The sequence below is a fragment of the Bos javanicus genome, chromosome 10 (genome assembly GCF_032452875.1).
Source record: "Bos javanicus breed banteng chromosome 10, ARS-OSU_banteng_1.0, whole genome shotgun sequence".
Taxonomy (NCBI): Eukaryota; Metazoa; Chordata; class Mammalia; order Artiodactyla; family Bovidae; genus Bos; species Bos javanicus.
The window spans coordinates 54484896-54500230 of NC_083877.1; the positions used below are offsets into that span (position 1 = coordinate 54484896).

Here is a 15335-nt window from a genome sequence, read left to right on the forward strand (position 1 = left end):
CTTAAAAACCATTTGATTATCTTCCTTCCCTGCTTGAAAATATGAACTGCTTCATTTTGCTTGGCCTTTTAACTCTTCCAGTTTCCCTATGTGGTTTCCTCAGCCATGATTTTCACAGTGTACAGTTCATTGAAAACATAGACTTTACTCTAGCTGACTGTCCCCTAGAATGTGATGAATTCATCATTCTCTCAACAGTTGACTTCCTCACAGTCCGATTTCTCCTCCTCAACTTTGTTTCTCTGCCTGACCAAATCCTACATTTTCTTTCAGATCCAGCTTGCCTCTTCATTCCACAATGCGACCATCTGACTATTTTGGCTCAGGGGAATCTAAGTTTGGTTGTATTTTGTTCATATTGATGTGCAAACTTGTCTTGTCTGGTAAATCTATGGGTGGGTTGTCTCAGTTTCACCTGGGAGGTAGTAAACCAGTCACATACTGTGTTGCCTATAGAATTTTTTAGAGTGTTTTCCACATATCAATATGTTTTTGTATTTGTAGACCCGAAAAATGTCTGAGAACTCCAGTGACAGTGATTCATCTTGTGGTTGGACTGTCATCAATCATGAGGTATGTATTTAATATTTTTTGTACGTCAGCTTGTAGTATTATAGTGTTAATAATGATGTAAACTGGTTCTTTGAAGGCCATTAGTTTTTTACGTTTAAGCATAAGATTCCACTGATCTGTAGCTTGGACATTTTCCCTCCTACATTACACTCACTGCTGAAAACTCTTCATGAGGCAGCATCTTAATGTACATTGGTTTCCCCAACTTTGAGACAGTAGGCAGATACTTATTGAGGGCCTATTGGTCATTCAGGCCTTGTGCTTATGTTCTCATATAATTTTAAGCAACCCTCTGTGGCATAGATTTTCATTCTCATTTCATAGTTGAGAAAACCAAAGCTTAGAGAGATTTAGTACCTTGGCCAAGATTATACAGCTAGAAAACATCAGCGAGTGCATTTAAACAGGCCAGAAAGGAGCATGAAGAACACGTGTTCCACCTGTGTTGTGTTATGTTACATTGCAGAACTTGACAGGAAAAAAGACTATGACTAGAACTCTGTCACAAAATGAATTTTATTACAGAAGTATGATGTTATATGACAGTATATAGTAAATATTAATTTATTCTCTCACACTGGTAATATATATTAATTACAGAAAAAATAATAAAATAGTGATAAATAGAAGCAAAAGGATAAAAATTATTTATACCTATATAATGTGTTAATGGATTTATCTATAGTTTTCATGTTTTTTTTCCAGCCTCTTAGGCTTCACTTATTTTCCTGCATCAATAAAAATTTTGAATGGTATTTTTTTACGATTGCCCTGATAATTTAATGTTTAGACAATTGGTTAGTCATGTCTTTTAGACAACAACATTAACCAGACTTTCTGCAAGAAAGTTTTAACATTCCTTAGCAGCTGTACTAGTTAAAATTGAGTGGTTTCTTTTGTTTCTTCTTTTATTTTTTTTTAATAAATGACTTTTCTATTTTTAATGTGTTTCTCCAAAGCTTAGATCAACTCTCATAGCAACAATTACTCCTTCAAGGATAATTAACAGTGTAGGAGCAAGCAAGGCAGTTGTGGGAATCTTCAGTGTGACGTAAGAGAGCAAACCTCTCTGGCGTGTAGCCAAGTGTGCCATTTGGGTGTTCTGTAGTAGAGATACCTTGTCACAGAGTTGATTATATTTGTACCTTTATCCCTCTTCCCTCCATATCTTGTTATCAGGTTCTGCTCTTTCTTGCTAATGTCTCTTCCATGTATTTCCTTTATTTTTTTTTTACTGTTGCTTCCTTTCTGGCCGAGGCCAGGACTGGTCTTCCCAGTGGCTCAAAATTCAACCCAAACCTTGTGTCGGTTACTACTGTTCTTCTGCCACTTTAGCAAGCCCAAAGTCTTACATTCAGAATTCTCTTTAGGATTCAACTCAAACTCACTCCTTTAATGAAGTCTCTTAGTTATGTTGAGTTACATGTCTCAGGAGAACTCAGACCTTTTGATTTCATGATCAGTAAACTATAGGGTTGAGAGAGGGATCTGGAGAGAGACTGAGTCATTTTTGGATAACTTATTTTGCTAATTAAGATGAGAAAAAAAATCTGTTAAGATCCACTTTTATTAAAGAAAAGACAATCTGACATCAAAATAAAAACCTTGGAAGAATAAAGAAGAGTCTACTTTTACAGAGAACGTTTACTCTATTAGTGTAATGGTGGTGGTGGTTTAGTCGCTAAGTCGTGTCTGACTCTTGCGACCCTATGGACTATAGCCTGCCATATTAATCTAATAGATTAATTTTAATGCTTGCCCTTAAAAATTTTTAGTCAGATGTTGTAATAAGTACTTATTAATATTTACTTGTGACTGTTTCTCTGAATAGGCTTTAAATGTGAATTTTAGATTTCAGTTTTTTATACTCTGACACCTAGCAAAATGCCTTGGCTAGAATAGTTCCATAAATGTTGAGTAGAAGCAAATTAATAGAAATAGCTAAATGTAGAAATCCTCTGGGATTCAGATTGACTCTTGGGTTTTTAGTGCAGTTAGAGTGTTTGACTTCTGGACTGACTCCTTTCAGAGTCTAAATCTGTGGCTCCTTTCTGCTGTTTCTCTGCTGTAGGTTTTATGGACTAAATTGAACAAAAGCAATAGATACTGTTCCCTTTGGAGTATAGCAGCATCTGGGACTTTTAATAATGGAAGCATTTACAGGTAGTCAAATCTAGCTTTGGGTAGCTGATAGACAATTAACTGATGATCGCTTTTTCTCTAGGGGTCTGATATCGAGATGGTGAATTCTGAACATGGTGCAGCTAGTGACAGCTGTGAGCCCGCTCCAGAATGTGCATCTTTATCACAAGAGGAGCTGCAAGAATTGCAGGTAGAGCAGGGAGGTAAGTGTAAAGAAGTCTGATTTTTTTGTTTTTCTTGATAGGATATGTGAGCAACATGAATCTTGCCTTCTTTCTAGGTGGGCAGCCTTTCTGGCTAGTCTAAACCAGCAGATCACTGAAAGACTAGTGTGATGTGGTGGGCAGACCTAAAGAACCCAGTAGCACCAACCTGCCCAGGGGCCTTATTTATAGCTATAGTGGGCTTCAGTATGAATGTTTGATACTGCTAGTGTAATTGGTAACTAAATATTATTAATCTTGATTAAGACTGTTGATACACAGAATTATTTATTCATCAGAAGGGGTTTACTCAACTCTTCTACAGTTACCACACTTCAGAGTACCTTTGGTTATAGGTAGTGAATGGTGTTTAACTACTGTATTGCATTGATGTTAAATATTCTTCTATGGGATTTGATGCCTACATTAATTATATAGAGAATTAAATGCAAATAGTTAATGCATCTTCATGTTTAAATTACTTCTTAAAGTTTTTTTAAAAATTGCATTAAAATGTAAACAGGGCATTTCTCCATCAGGAGAATAAAGTGGATGTGTTAAGGCCAGAAAAATAAAAGATTTATGCCTGTTAATCTTGTTTTGAGCCCATGTGTTGATTGCTGTTCTCATTTGAGCAGTGATTTTCATCTTTCATGGGTCAGATTTTGAGAATCTGAAAGCTATGCATGGTCTCTTCAAAGAAATGCATATCTTTAGATATGTGTTATAAAAATTTTTTTTCATAACTTCCTCAGGGGTCCTTGGACCCAAGACCAACTTTGTTGAGGAGTCTTATCTCCAAATTAGTATTCTTTTGGGGCTATATTACATGCACAAATGGTGGTTTCTTTTTTTTGTTGTTCTTTTGTTATTTTGGAGGAGTTAGATAATGAAAAATACACATTTATGATAGAAAAGCAAAGGATGACCAAAAATTCAAAGCCATCTATAATTCTTTTGATTCTGAAGATTATACCAACAATGCATGTGCTTTGCTATGCATAAAACCTGGTGCTTATTATGTACTGTTTTCATTTTTAGCTTCTATTAAAATTTTACAGCCTTTTTCATTAAAAATATGACATTATAAACTAATTTGTATATTTTTTTCTTATAAGTTTCTTATAAAATATATCTGTTATGGTGACATTATTTAGTTTTTCTGTATTCGAGTCATTGTTTTTTATAGTCCATTTTTTATTATAAAGAATTTGTAATTTGAAGCCATAGTTTTGATCCTTGTGTTACCAGGCATTGACAGTCATTAGAATAGTGGTACATTTAGGAATTTTGAATAAACTTAAGAATTCAGGAAATGTGCTCTCACGGATCTGAGAATGAGTTTTCCATATTAACAGGTTTTTATAAACACCTTAGCTTAAGTACTTTGGAATTGTAAAGTAGAGATTGTTTATTTAGAGTTTATAGTTTTTGTAAATTTTTAAATGAGTTCAGTTCACTAAAATTATCTCAACAATTTCCAGTAGTTATATTTGAAATGCAGAGATCTTTTTAACAACAATAGAGTGATTGTTATAATTGCATGTAGCTTTTCATTGCATCCACTTTAAAAATGAGGAATAGATTTTATTTACTCATATTATATGCAGACTATAAAAAGTTGATGAAATATAATTAAATTGACCTTTGCTTTATGTCAGAGAGCAGCCAAAATGGCACAGTGTTACTGGGAGGAGCTGCTTACCCTGCTTTGGAGGAAATGAAGTCAGCACTCGAGGTAACCTTGTGTTTTACTCTGGATATTTGATAAACAGTAATTCTTAGAGAGTACTAATTAAAGCTGCCATTTCTGTTTGTGCATTTTGTCTATAAATAGCTTTTGTTGAAAAATTTGGGTTTGCAGGTTGGTCAGTTTTAAAGTTAAAGTTAGCGTCCATTTTAATGCCTAATTAAGTGAAGTGAAGCGAAGTCGCTCAGTTGTGTCCGACTCTTTGCGACCCCATGGACTGTAGCCTACCAGGCTCCTCAGTCCGTGGAATTTTCCAGGCAAGAGTACTGGAGTGGGTTGCCATTTCCTTCTCCAGGGGATCTTCCCAACCCAGGGAATGAACCCGGGTCTCCCACGTTGCAGGCAGACGCTGAGCCATCTGAGCCACCAGGGAAGCACATTATTAATTAAGTGAAGCATCTTTTAATTTAGAAAAGTGATTTCTTGGTTATGTGTTAAAGATTTATTCTTTTAACATCTAATATTTTCTTTGGAAATATATTACATTCTTGAATTATATTGAGAAATTAAGGGTTCATATGTAAAATGAAAGTTAATTTTCAAGCTTGAGAACAAACTAAATCTTGTCCTTTGGCATTTTACTTGACTTCCGTGTACCTATGGCTGATTCTTGTTGATGTTCGACAGGAAACCACAGAATTCTGTAAAGCAGTTATCCTTCAATTAAAAAAATAAAGTGGCAAAAAAAAACACACTTTTAAGTGCAGTTGTGTATCAAATATAATACTGTATTGATCAAATGTAATAAAGTAACAATAATTGCTCAAAAAAAACTAAATAGCTGGATGATCTTTACATGTTACAGCTGTTGAAGTGTATTAGAAAATTTAATCAATCTTTTATGGATTTCCTGACCATATAAATAAACCCATATTTATTTATTACAACCCAAATAAACCCATAGTACTGGTGAGAAATTAATCCTCTCCTTTTTGTGGACTTTGGGTTTGAAAGATGGATTTGTTTCTCAACTCCTGCAGGAATGAATGGTGGGCAAGCAGTTTGATTTAATTCTGAGAGAGAGTTGCTGTCAGGTTTGATGGTGTTTTCAGACTGAAAGATGAGTCTACTCTTGAGTACTCCTTTCCTATTGAGCAGGACTTATTTTAAACCCAGTCATCGTGCTACTTAAGTATACTTAGGAAATGTGAGGGCCATATGTATTTGTTGAATATGTCTCTAAAATTATGATTCTAATTATAAAGGGAGAGGAAGAAAAGTTACCTGATGACAATCTCTATTTTGGAACTGTCAGTGATGATTCTGATATTGTTACACTTGAGCCACCTAAGTTAGAAGACATTGGAAATCAAGAAGAAGCATTAATTGTTAAAGAAGCAGAGAGTCCAGAAGACTTTAACATGGGCTCTTCCTCTAGCAGCCAGTACACGTTTTGTCAGCCAGAAACAGGTAAGAACTACATAGCGAATACCCTATGGAGGCTTAGGACTCCTGTGATCACATTGTATGTAATGGCTGGTTTTCTGACCCTAAATATCAAAGTTATGAATATATTTGGGTAAAATGCAAGAAAATTTTTTGTAAAAATCTACCATTTTATCTAGTGTTTTCCTAGACCCAGGGCCTAGAGCACAGTAGTCCAATAAATACTATCTTTTATCATTAAAAGAAGGAAAAAAAATAGCTTTAAGATATTTGTTAATGTCTCAAACACTCCAAAATGCATTGGACAATTTTAAGGTCTTTAGGAGTGGGAGATTGAGCCATTATACCTAAAAAGCAGGAGAATATTAAGATCTTGAGTTACAGTGGTACAAATTTTTTATTACAGAAACAGTGAAAGAAACTTTTTTTGAGCCTTCCAGATCCATTTAATTATCAGTCACTCAACAATCATTTTTTGTGTGCTACCATGTGCCAAACAGGATTTAAGGAACTGGCAAAACAGGAGTGTCCTAAAGCCCCCAAACTAGAATCTTTCACTTTAGACTGAGTTATGAAAATGTAGCTATTATGAGTCACATGCTTAATGCAGTTAATGCCTGTTGTTCAGACAGAATCATTTGGAGGTGAAATGTGAGTTACTGAGCTAATTCCTTCTGTAATTCTTTGGCTCAGTTTTAGGGACATATGTAACATCTTTTGGGGTAATATAAATATTTAAATACAAAGTTATAGAAAATAAGAGAAAGAAATCTATATTTAACCAAAGGTTATTAACCCCCAGTTATAATTTAGGGTGGATTATGGGAGAGACACCTGGGGCATTGCTAGTGTTAATAAGAATTTCCTAATTTGGTGCAAAAACAAGAATGTGTAGTATTTATTTCAGATCATTTTATTCGATTTTACCAGTCTTTGTTTCATTTGCCAGAATCAGACTGTGGGGATTCTGTTATTCCAGTTTAAGCTAATAAAATTCAAGTAGGGTTAAACTAGATGCTGATTTAATTGGAGAATATTTGTGGGCCAGAGGTGTAGTCAGATTGAAGCCAGGAGCATTGTGGAAGAGTTCAAGTAGACATTTAAGAAATGATGCCACACACTGTTGATTGTTTTTCCATGAACTTCAGTACTTCAAAGCACATTATTCTAATTTTAATCTCCTTTTTGAACTTGGACATCCTAGAATTTTAGATTCACTTAAGCAGAATATTTTTCAGATGTATTTTTATCCATTGTTCTGTTTCCCAGGGAATTATTTCAGTAAAAGAAATGCTAAAAAAATAATTTTAAATAACATTTTGGACTATGTTGAAAATAGTCTATATGCATCAGTTGTTAAGAATTTTTGTTCTCTTCCCTTAGCAGATATTTTTCTTGGTTGGTAAAATTTCCTGCTATCTGTTGCTTAGTTTTGTTTGTTTTTTCCCTTGCCCTGTCTTCTCCATCTCTATAGAGTTTCAGCTTCTTTTTTTTTCTTCTTATAAATTAGATTCTTGTGGCAGTAACCTTTTTGTTGGTGTAAGAACATTTCCCAGTCCCTCCATATGACCCTCTCCTCCCCTAAGGAAGCAGAGTTGGTAGTTGTATAAAAGTTTGTGTTGTATGTGTTTTTTAAAAAGTCATGATTTTTAGATTTTGATGGAGCATGTGTGATCATGTTAAGTGATAATTAAACTAAGTATTTTTCAATTCTCTTTTTCCTTTTTATTCTTTATAATAAAGCTTTATACATCTTTTTTTCCCTGTTTATTCACAAAAGAAAGATGGTGGGAGAAGCTGTGGAAGATTCCTGAATGCATAAGGGGATGGGATGATCAGCTGAAACACCATGTTCCTAGCCAACTCACTTTCCAAGGTGGTGTGACTAAATCTGATCAGCTTTTCTAGAGCTGAGTGTTCCTAGTCACATTTACTATTTACTTAGTGCTTTAAAGATATCTATTGTAATCTGTGATACTCTGAACAGGTGTTCAAAATTGATCTTATGATAAAGCTGGCTAAGCTCTTTGCATGCCTTTGCACTGCTTGCATCTTGGACTGTGGGCCAAATTATGCTTTAAAAGAAGTTTGAAAATCAAAGGATCTCAGCTGTCATATGTATGGGTTAAAAAAGATGGAAGCATTAGATAAGAATGTGAATTTTTTCATTTGGGCCAGCCTGATCAGTTTACTTAGAATGCATAATGTAGGCAATAAGTTAACGTAGAATTGAAAATTTTAAAAATTTAGAAATGGTTTGTTTTTATATTTACCCATCTTAATTATGTCAGAAAGTCTGAATTAAGTACTTCAGCCATGATCATGAATGCCTTTATATTATGTGATGCTTTGTTAAAGTCTTCCTTTCTTTCTCTTTGTCCAAGAAATGTAAGCTCACAGCTGAGGCTATGACATCTTGGAAAAACTAGTGATCAAGAATAACCAGATAAACATGATGGGCATAAGGGTTTTGACCCAAAGATCTCTCAGTGACATCTTTGTCATTAACTATTAGGAATATAATATTGAATGAATATAATATAATATAATACTGAATGAATATTCAGTAGTACCTTCTGTCTTTGTGTTTACTGTTTAAGTTGAGAGTCAACCGAATTCTCTGTGATCCAACTTTTAAAAGTATTGTCTAACCTAAGTCAGCAGCTTTGCTGTGGCATGGATACCCTGTCTTCTGAAGAAGTGTTTTGCTTTTTTGAAGCATGAATGTTTGTGGTTTTTGGAGCTCTTTGTATCAAATTTATGTTCACATTTTATTCTTACTTGTAGTGCTTTTTTTTTTCCTTCTCCCTGGCGTTTGGAAATTATTACTGAGACATCTAATCTGCCTCAGCATATAGTTTATTGATATATGGGACAATATTAAGAAATAATACATTTGAAAAAACTGAAGATGGTTTTTTCCAATGACTATGCTTCTAGTACTTGAGATTTCTTGTGATTTTTTTTTTCTATTTGTTGTTCTTTATTGTTCTTTTCATAAAGGAGCAGCACAAGACTAGTGCTTAATATCGGAGATAGCTGTTGTGTCACTTCCTCATGCTGACATATTTACTAGAGGGTAAAATTAATAACCTTCTAGTAAGAGTGGCAGTCGAAGGGAAGGGCTCATCTGACTTCTGGAAGCCTGGGTTAAACTACAGTGCTTTGAACCTTGATTTGGGGCTCATAGGATGGAAATAAAACTAGGGGCTAGTACACTCAGGGAAACTTCTGGTAGTTATTGTCTTTTTTAAATCACAGGAACTGCTTGTATACTTCCCTCTGTTCCTTAAACAGTTGAGCTTAAATTACCTCCATTTGAAATTGAAGAGATAGAGTTGTTTTTTTTTTCACGTCTAGAAATAGCATTTATGGTGCTAATAGCAGTGAAACTTAATAGGCTGTGAGAATAATTGTTTTAATGGTATAAAGTATATGGGAGGTTAAAAAAAGAAAAAAGACAAAACCAGACCCTCAGTGGCACACAATATAGTTAAAAAAAAGTCTTAGGTATCACAATTGAAATCTTTGGTTTTATGTTGATAAATTTGAAAATTTAAGATTTGTTTCTGTTGTGTTGTTTTTATTTTTGGCTGTCTTATGTAAAAAGGCACATATGGATGGCATTCTAAATCATATTTATCAGGAAAGCTTTCTAAAGTATTTATCTCCTTTTTTTTTTTAAACAGTATTTTCATCTCAGCCTAGCGACGACGAATCAAGCAGTGACGAAACCAGCCATCAGCCCAGTGCAACCTTTAGACGACGTCGTGCCAGGAAGAAGACTGTGTCTAGTTCAGAATCTGAAGAAAGGCTACTTGCTGAACAAGAGCCTGAACCCCCTCAGGAGCTATGTAAACGGCAGTTCAGTAGTGGTCTCAATAAATGTGTTATACTTGCTTTGGTGATTGCAATCAGCATGGGATTTGGACATTTCTATGGTAAGAATTTGAAAATTTGTTTTATATAAAGTGATGGTGAAGAGTGAGGCATTCTGGGAGCTGTTTTCAGTGTCATCCTTGAAATATATGACCTTAGAAAACATACTTGTTTGAGCCTTAGTTTTCTTGCGGAAATTGGGGTAGTGTTGCCTTACAAAGCTATTTGCACTTAAATGAAAACAGTATTTAAGAAATGTAAGGGCTGTTCATATATATATATTATTAGGAGGATTATTTAAGTTCCATTTGTAACTATTTGTTACATTTGAAATGAATGTCACAGTAATTGGTGCTCATTCTACCTTCAGGGTTCATGCAGGCATTATATTTTATGACTTGTTATTACTTCTGTGATTCACATGACTTAAGAATTCACTTGTATTATACTTTGCTCAGTGTTATTTACATTGGTTAATTAATCTTATTTACATTGGTTAATTATTTTCTTGATGCAAAGCCTTTGAAACTACCCTCGTGAAAGAGGAAGGGATGCCACGTGGTATTTTTCTTTTGGGAGCCTAACCATTGAATCTTATTTAAGTTGTATATTTGTACAAAGATAAGACTATTTGAGAACTGAACATTTGTACTTTTTGCTTTATTAAAATTTTGAAAAAGTTTAAACAAATGTCTTAGATCTTGCCAACTTCACAACTTGCAGTTTGCCTTATATTAACTACATTTAGGATTTTTGCCTATATAATACACAGTTTAGGTTTCTGAGTAATCTGGTTCCTTCCAGTAGTGTGTTCCTTAAGATTCAGGAATTACATGTACCCTGTGTTGATTCATAGAAAAGATGTATTATTCAGTATAGTGTGATATGAGAAGAAACTTAGTGAAGATAATCAATTCTTGTTTAAAGTGAGAGAAAAATAAATCTGTTTCTTCTTGTCTTTAACTTTATATTAATAAAAAATAAGTATTTAGATGCCTGGTGGATGTCTGCTTGAATTTAATACTGGGACCTTTTAATTTGTATCTTCCCTTGAAGTTTGTTATAGTGAGATTTGACTTGAAATATATACTTAACTTGTTTATTATCTAGCTGGAGCAAATGTATGAACATTCTTTTGAGCATGGTTTTTTCCCATTGCAGGTAAACGTGGAGGTAACAAAGGAGAAGGTGTAATTTTAATCTTTTTTTATTACTAAAAAAAAATTGGACAGTGATTTAATGTTAATCCACATTGCATTAAAGCTCTGCAAAGTGCATGACCTTTAAGTATTTTGTAGAAAGATTAACTTAGGAGTGCTTTTAAAAACTGATAAATTATTGCCCTCTTATTTAAGAACTTTGTTACTTGTAAAATATACTTTATTAATTATATTGAAAATATTTTCCTGTAGTACTTCAGATTAGCTTTTCAGAATTGGAACAACCTTCATAATAATAGGTCTATACATTAATGAGACTGGCTCAGTGAACACAAAACTTAATCTGAATGAAAAGTTTTTCATGGTTACTTTTAAAGGATATCACAGGGTTTTTTTTGTTAATCGTGGCACTGATCTCAATACTTTGAGTTCTTTTGAGTTGATGTTAGAGCTAGCTTGAATTTCCCAGGCAGTGTGAAGTCAGTCATTGCATTCCATAATTAGTCATTTGCTTTATAATCATTTATCAAGAACACACTACTAAATCATTCAGAACATTCACCAACCTTGGCACCATGTAAATTTGGAGTGTCATATCTATGTTGGATGGAAGAGAGAACTATTTGGAAGGGCTGAGGATAGTAAAAGAATACTGTAGGTATCTGGTACTGCTTCAGGTCCTGAAAGTCCTTACAAATTTTTTGAAAATCACAATGAAGCACTTATCTTGTTCTTTCTTTTACCTGTAGACTGTTCATATTCTAAATTGACAGTGAAATTTAATTGATTTGTTTTCCTCATGGAGTTGCTTTAAGTATAGGCTGCCCTGCTTTTCAGCAAATAACGTAACGATATAACTAGGTGCTAAGTTATGAAGCACAAACAAGAATCATAGCTCAGGCTATGACACTGAATCAGTCATCCAAGAGGAGGTAGGATTTGAGTTGGGTCTGGACTTCCACACACTCTAATGTGGAAGGAAAGCAGAACATGCTAGCAGTGGAGAACCTGATAACCTGAAAGGAAACTTGATAAGTTTGGGAGCACTGAAAAGACTGGCAGGATTGTATAGCCAGGTATAGAATAGATGTTTAGAAATAATGGAATATCAGGTTGGAATATGTGGGATGCAACTATACTGTAAAACATCTTGGAATCTGAGCAGGAGAGTTTGATTTATAGTGACCCGAAGCAGTAATTTTAGAGGAAAAGTGAAAAAGATAGTGTGGGATAGTGTGGGAATAGTCAAGTAGAAGGTTTGGTAATTCAGGTATTTGGTGATCAGGGCCTTGACTGTTGTAGTGTAGGTGGGGATAGAGAGAAGGTTGGTGAAATAAGGAACATGGAATACCAGTGGAAAACATAACTTTGAGCCAGGGATACTTGAGATAGTGGTGGTTTACTTTTTAAATTCCAAGAAGTGTGTTAGCTTCTTTACTTTAGGTGGTGGGGGGAATTAGAGGGATGCATTTTTTGGTCAGTGATAAAGTTAATAGATGGTGAGCACAGTTTGGTTTACCTGGCCTGCTGCAGTCCATGGGGTTGCAAAGAGATACAACTGAGCAACTGAACTGAACTTTATTTTAGAGTGAATTAGGGCAGGTGCTGAAGTAGTTTTGTTTTGTTTTACTGAAGACACCCCAAAAATTGTGCCCGGCAGGCAGATGGATGTATTGGCTGGAAGCTCTGGTGAGACTGAGACGCTTTATCTGTAGAAAAGAAGCCTTACTGCAGTGGTAGCAAAAACCAACAGTGGGTTAATGTGATTAAGGTAGGCAGATTTGTGGACAGAACCAGAAAGCCGTACACCCTGGGTTGTAACACTTTATGGTTTACAGCTGAAGGTGTAGAAGGGAAAAAAAAGCTAATGGTGGGATTGATTGATAAGGGGCATGCTGATAGTCATCAAACATATGCTGCGTAATAGTACCACAAACTCAGATCTCAACACATAGTTTTAAGATATTTCCCAGTGGCCAAAGATCATTCTGTTAGCAGTTTTGGGGGGGGGGGGGAAAGCAATTTTCTGTTGCCTTGGAACTATAGATAAATTTATTTTAATATTTCAAAAGATCTGAGATTTTTCAGAATAATAGGGAAACATATTTGAATTTTTTTTTTTGTATTTCTGTTTTTGTTCTTTTGAGAAGTGAATTCTGACAGAGTATCATAGCTGTTAACTGGTAATAGTTGTCTGTAATTTGGCAAAAGTTTTTAGTGATTTTCAAGATGTATTAAAGAAATAAGTTATTTTTTCAGAAATCAATAAACTATTCATTATTATATTCTTTCACTACAAAATTCTGTGATGTGATGCCACTCAGAGATGTAGTATTATGGTTGCCAGATGCATTTGGCCTTCTTTTTGATTTAATGTTTTTTCTCATACATGAAGCATGTAGCAGCATGTGAACAGCATGTCTTGGCAAATTAACAGTTTGATTTTTAGGGTGAAAATATAGAGCATCCTGGCTAATTTATGATTCATGGGGGTAGGGATGGTGATATTCCCATACAGGCCTAACTAGTGCAGAGTACTTCAAAGAGCTGGCTTTGAGAATGGTGGATAATCATAGTTAGCCAGTTGTTTTCCTTGCTATTCTTTTTAGGCTTATGCTATATCATTTAGGCAAAATATAGTGAGAAAAAAATTTTCATTTTTCTTTAGTGACTTATAACCTGTGACTAGACTGCATGATTTGTTCTTTTCTCTGTTGAAGTGGGGAATGCAACACTTTATGTACCTCAGAGAGCCCTTAAATACAACAAACTTGAGTGCTTTCAATATAATAAGACAGAAACATGACATAAATTATTTTGCTTGGTAGAGTAATACGGTCTGGCTTGTTTTAATCAAAAGAATAGTGAACTGCTTAAATATACCTGGTGTATGCTAAATATAATAAAAATTATATTAACCTATTTGGCCTGATTTATAAATTAGCATCCATCTGTTGCCATTTAATGAATGACACCATAAGATTTTACTTATTCTTTCTTTGTTTATATAATCAGAATTTTTTAAAACTGAAATATTTTGTAAAACTGTTGTATTTTGAAGAAAATGATCCTCTCTGGATCAAGCAGTTAAATAATATGCAAATTATGTGTTTCGTTGTATATTTTAAAATATTGGTAATTGTGACATTTATATATCTTCAATAAAAAATTTTTTATTTTTAGGCACAATTCAGATTCAGAAGCGTCAACAGTTAGTCAAAAAGATACATGAAGATGAACTGAATGATATGAAGGATTATCTTTCCCAGTGTCAACAGGAACAAGAGTCATTAATAGAATATAAGGTATGTACTAGTAACAAATTTATAAAATTGTGTCATCCAATAATTATTGTGCTATTCAGATACAAGTACAGTGCAGATTAGTAAATCAATAATAGTATTGGTAATTGTTGACTGAGTACTTGTGTGTCCTGGTCAGTGTTGTACCTTACATACAGCATTTCTTGCCACATCCCAGTGATTTAAGCAAGTATTGATACTAATTTTATTTTATAGATAGGAAAGAGATTCAAAAAAGCTAAATAACTTTCTCAAGTCTGGCAATCAACAAAGCTGAATTTAATTTTGTTTATCTGACTCCAAAGATTTTCTTCCTAATCACTATATTATAGTTAACATTATTTTAATTGATATTATATATAAAACATTATTAGGCGACTTCCCTGGTGGTCCGATGGTTAAGAATCCACTTTACAGCAAATCAATCAATGTAATACACCACATTAACAAGTTGAAAAATAAAAACCATATGATTATCTCAATAGATGCAGAGAAAGCCTTTGAATACCAAAACCTGACAAAGATGCCACAAAAAAAGAAAACTAGAGGCCAATATCACTGATGAACATAGATGCAAAAATCCTTAACAAAATTCTAGCAATCAGAATCCAACAACACATTAAAAAGATCATACACCATGGTCAAGTGGGCTTTATCCCAGGGATGCAAGGATTCTTCAATATCCGCAAATCAATCAATGTAATACACCACATTAACAAGTTGAAAAATAAAAGAATCCACTTTACAATGCAAGGAACACCTATTCGATCCCTGGTCCGGGAAGATCCCACATGTTGCAGGGCAGCTGAGCGCGTGTGCCACAATTGCTGAAGCCTGCATGCCCTAGAGCCTGTGCTCTTCAACAAGAGAAGCCACTGCAATGAGAATCCCAAGCCCCACATTTAAGAGTAGCCCCTACGTGCTGCAACTAGAGAAAGCC

The 15335-nt window shown here is 34.4% G+C and overlaps 1 protein-coding gene across 9 annotated transcripts in view; it reads left to right on the top strand.

Annotated features, from left to right (window-relative positions):
* Positions 1-15335, top strand: part of CCPG1 (cell cycle progression 1) — a 42021-nt gene that overhangs the window by 19169 nt on the left and 7517 nt on the right. For 4 of the 9 annotated variants that reach the window (XM_061431211.1, XM_061431210.1, XM_061431214.1 and 1 more), the window contains exons 2-9: positions 505-573; positions 2798-2918; positions 4580-4656; positions 5874-6078; positions 7835-7930; positions 9744-9995; positions 11095-11121; positions 14277-14398. In XM_061431211.1, the coding sequence (XP_061287195.1) occupies positions 514-573; positions 2798-2918; positions 4580-4656; positions 5874-6078; positions 7835-7930; positions 9744-9995; positions 11095-11121; positions 14277-14398 (960 nt within the window). In that variant the 5' untranslated portion in view covers positions 505-513. The remainder of the gene's footprint in view (positions 1-504; positions 574-2797; positions 2919-4579; positions 4657-5873; positions 6079-7834; positions 7931-9743; positions 9996-11094; positions 11122-14276; positions 14399-15335) is intronic. The other 5 variants (XM_061431219.1, XM_061431218.1, XM_061431216.1 and 2 more) reach the window with 3 other exon arrangements.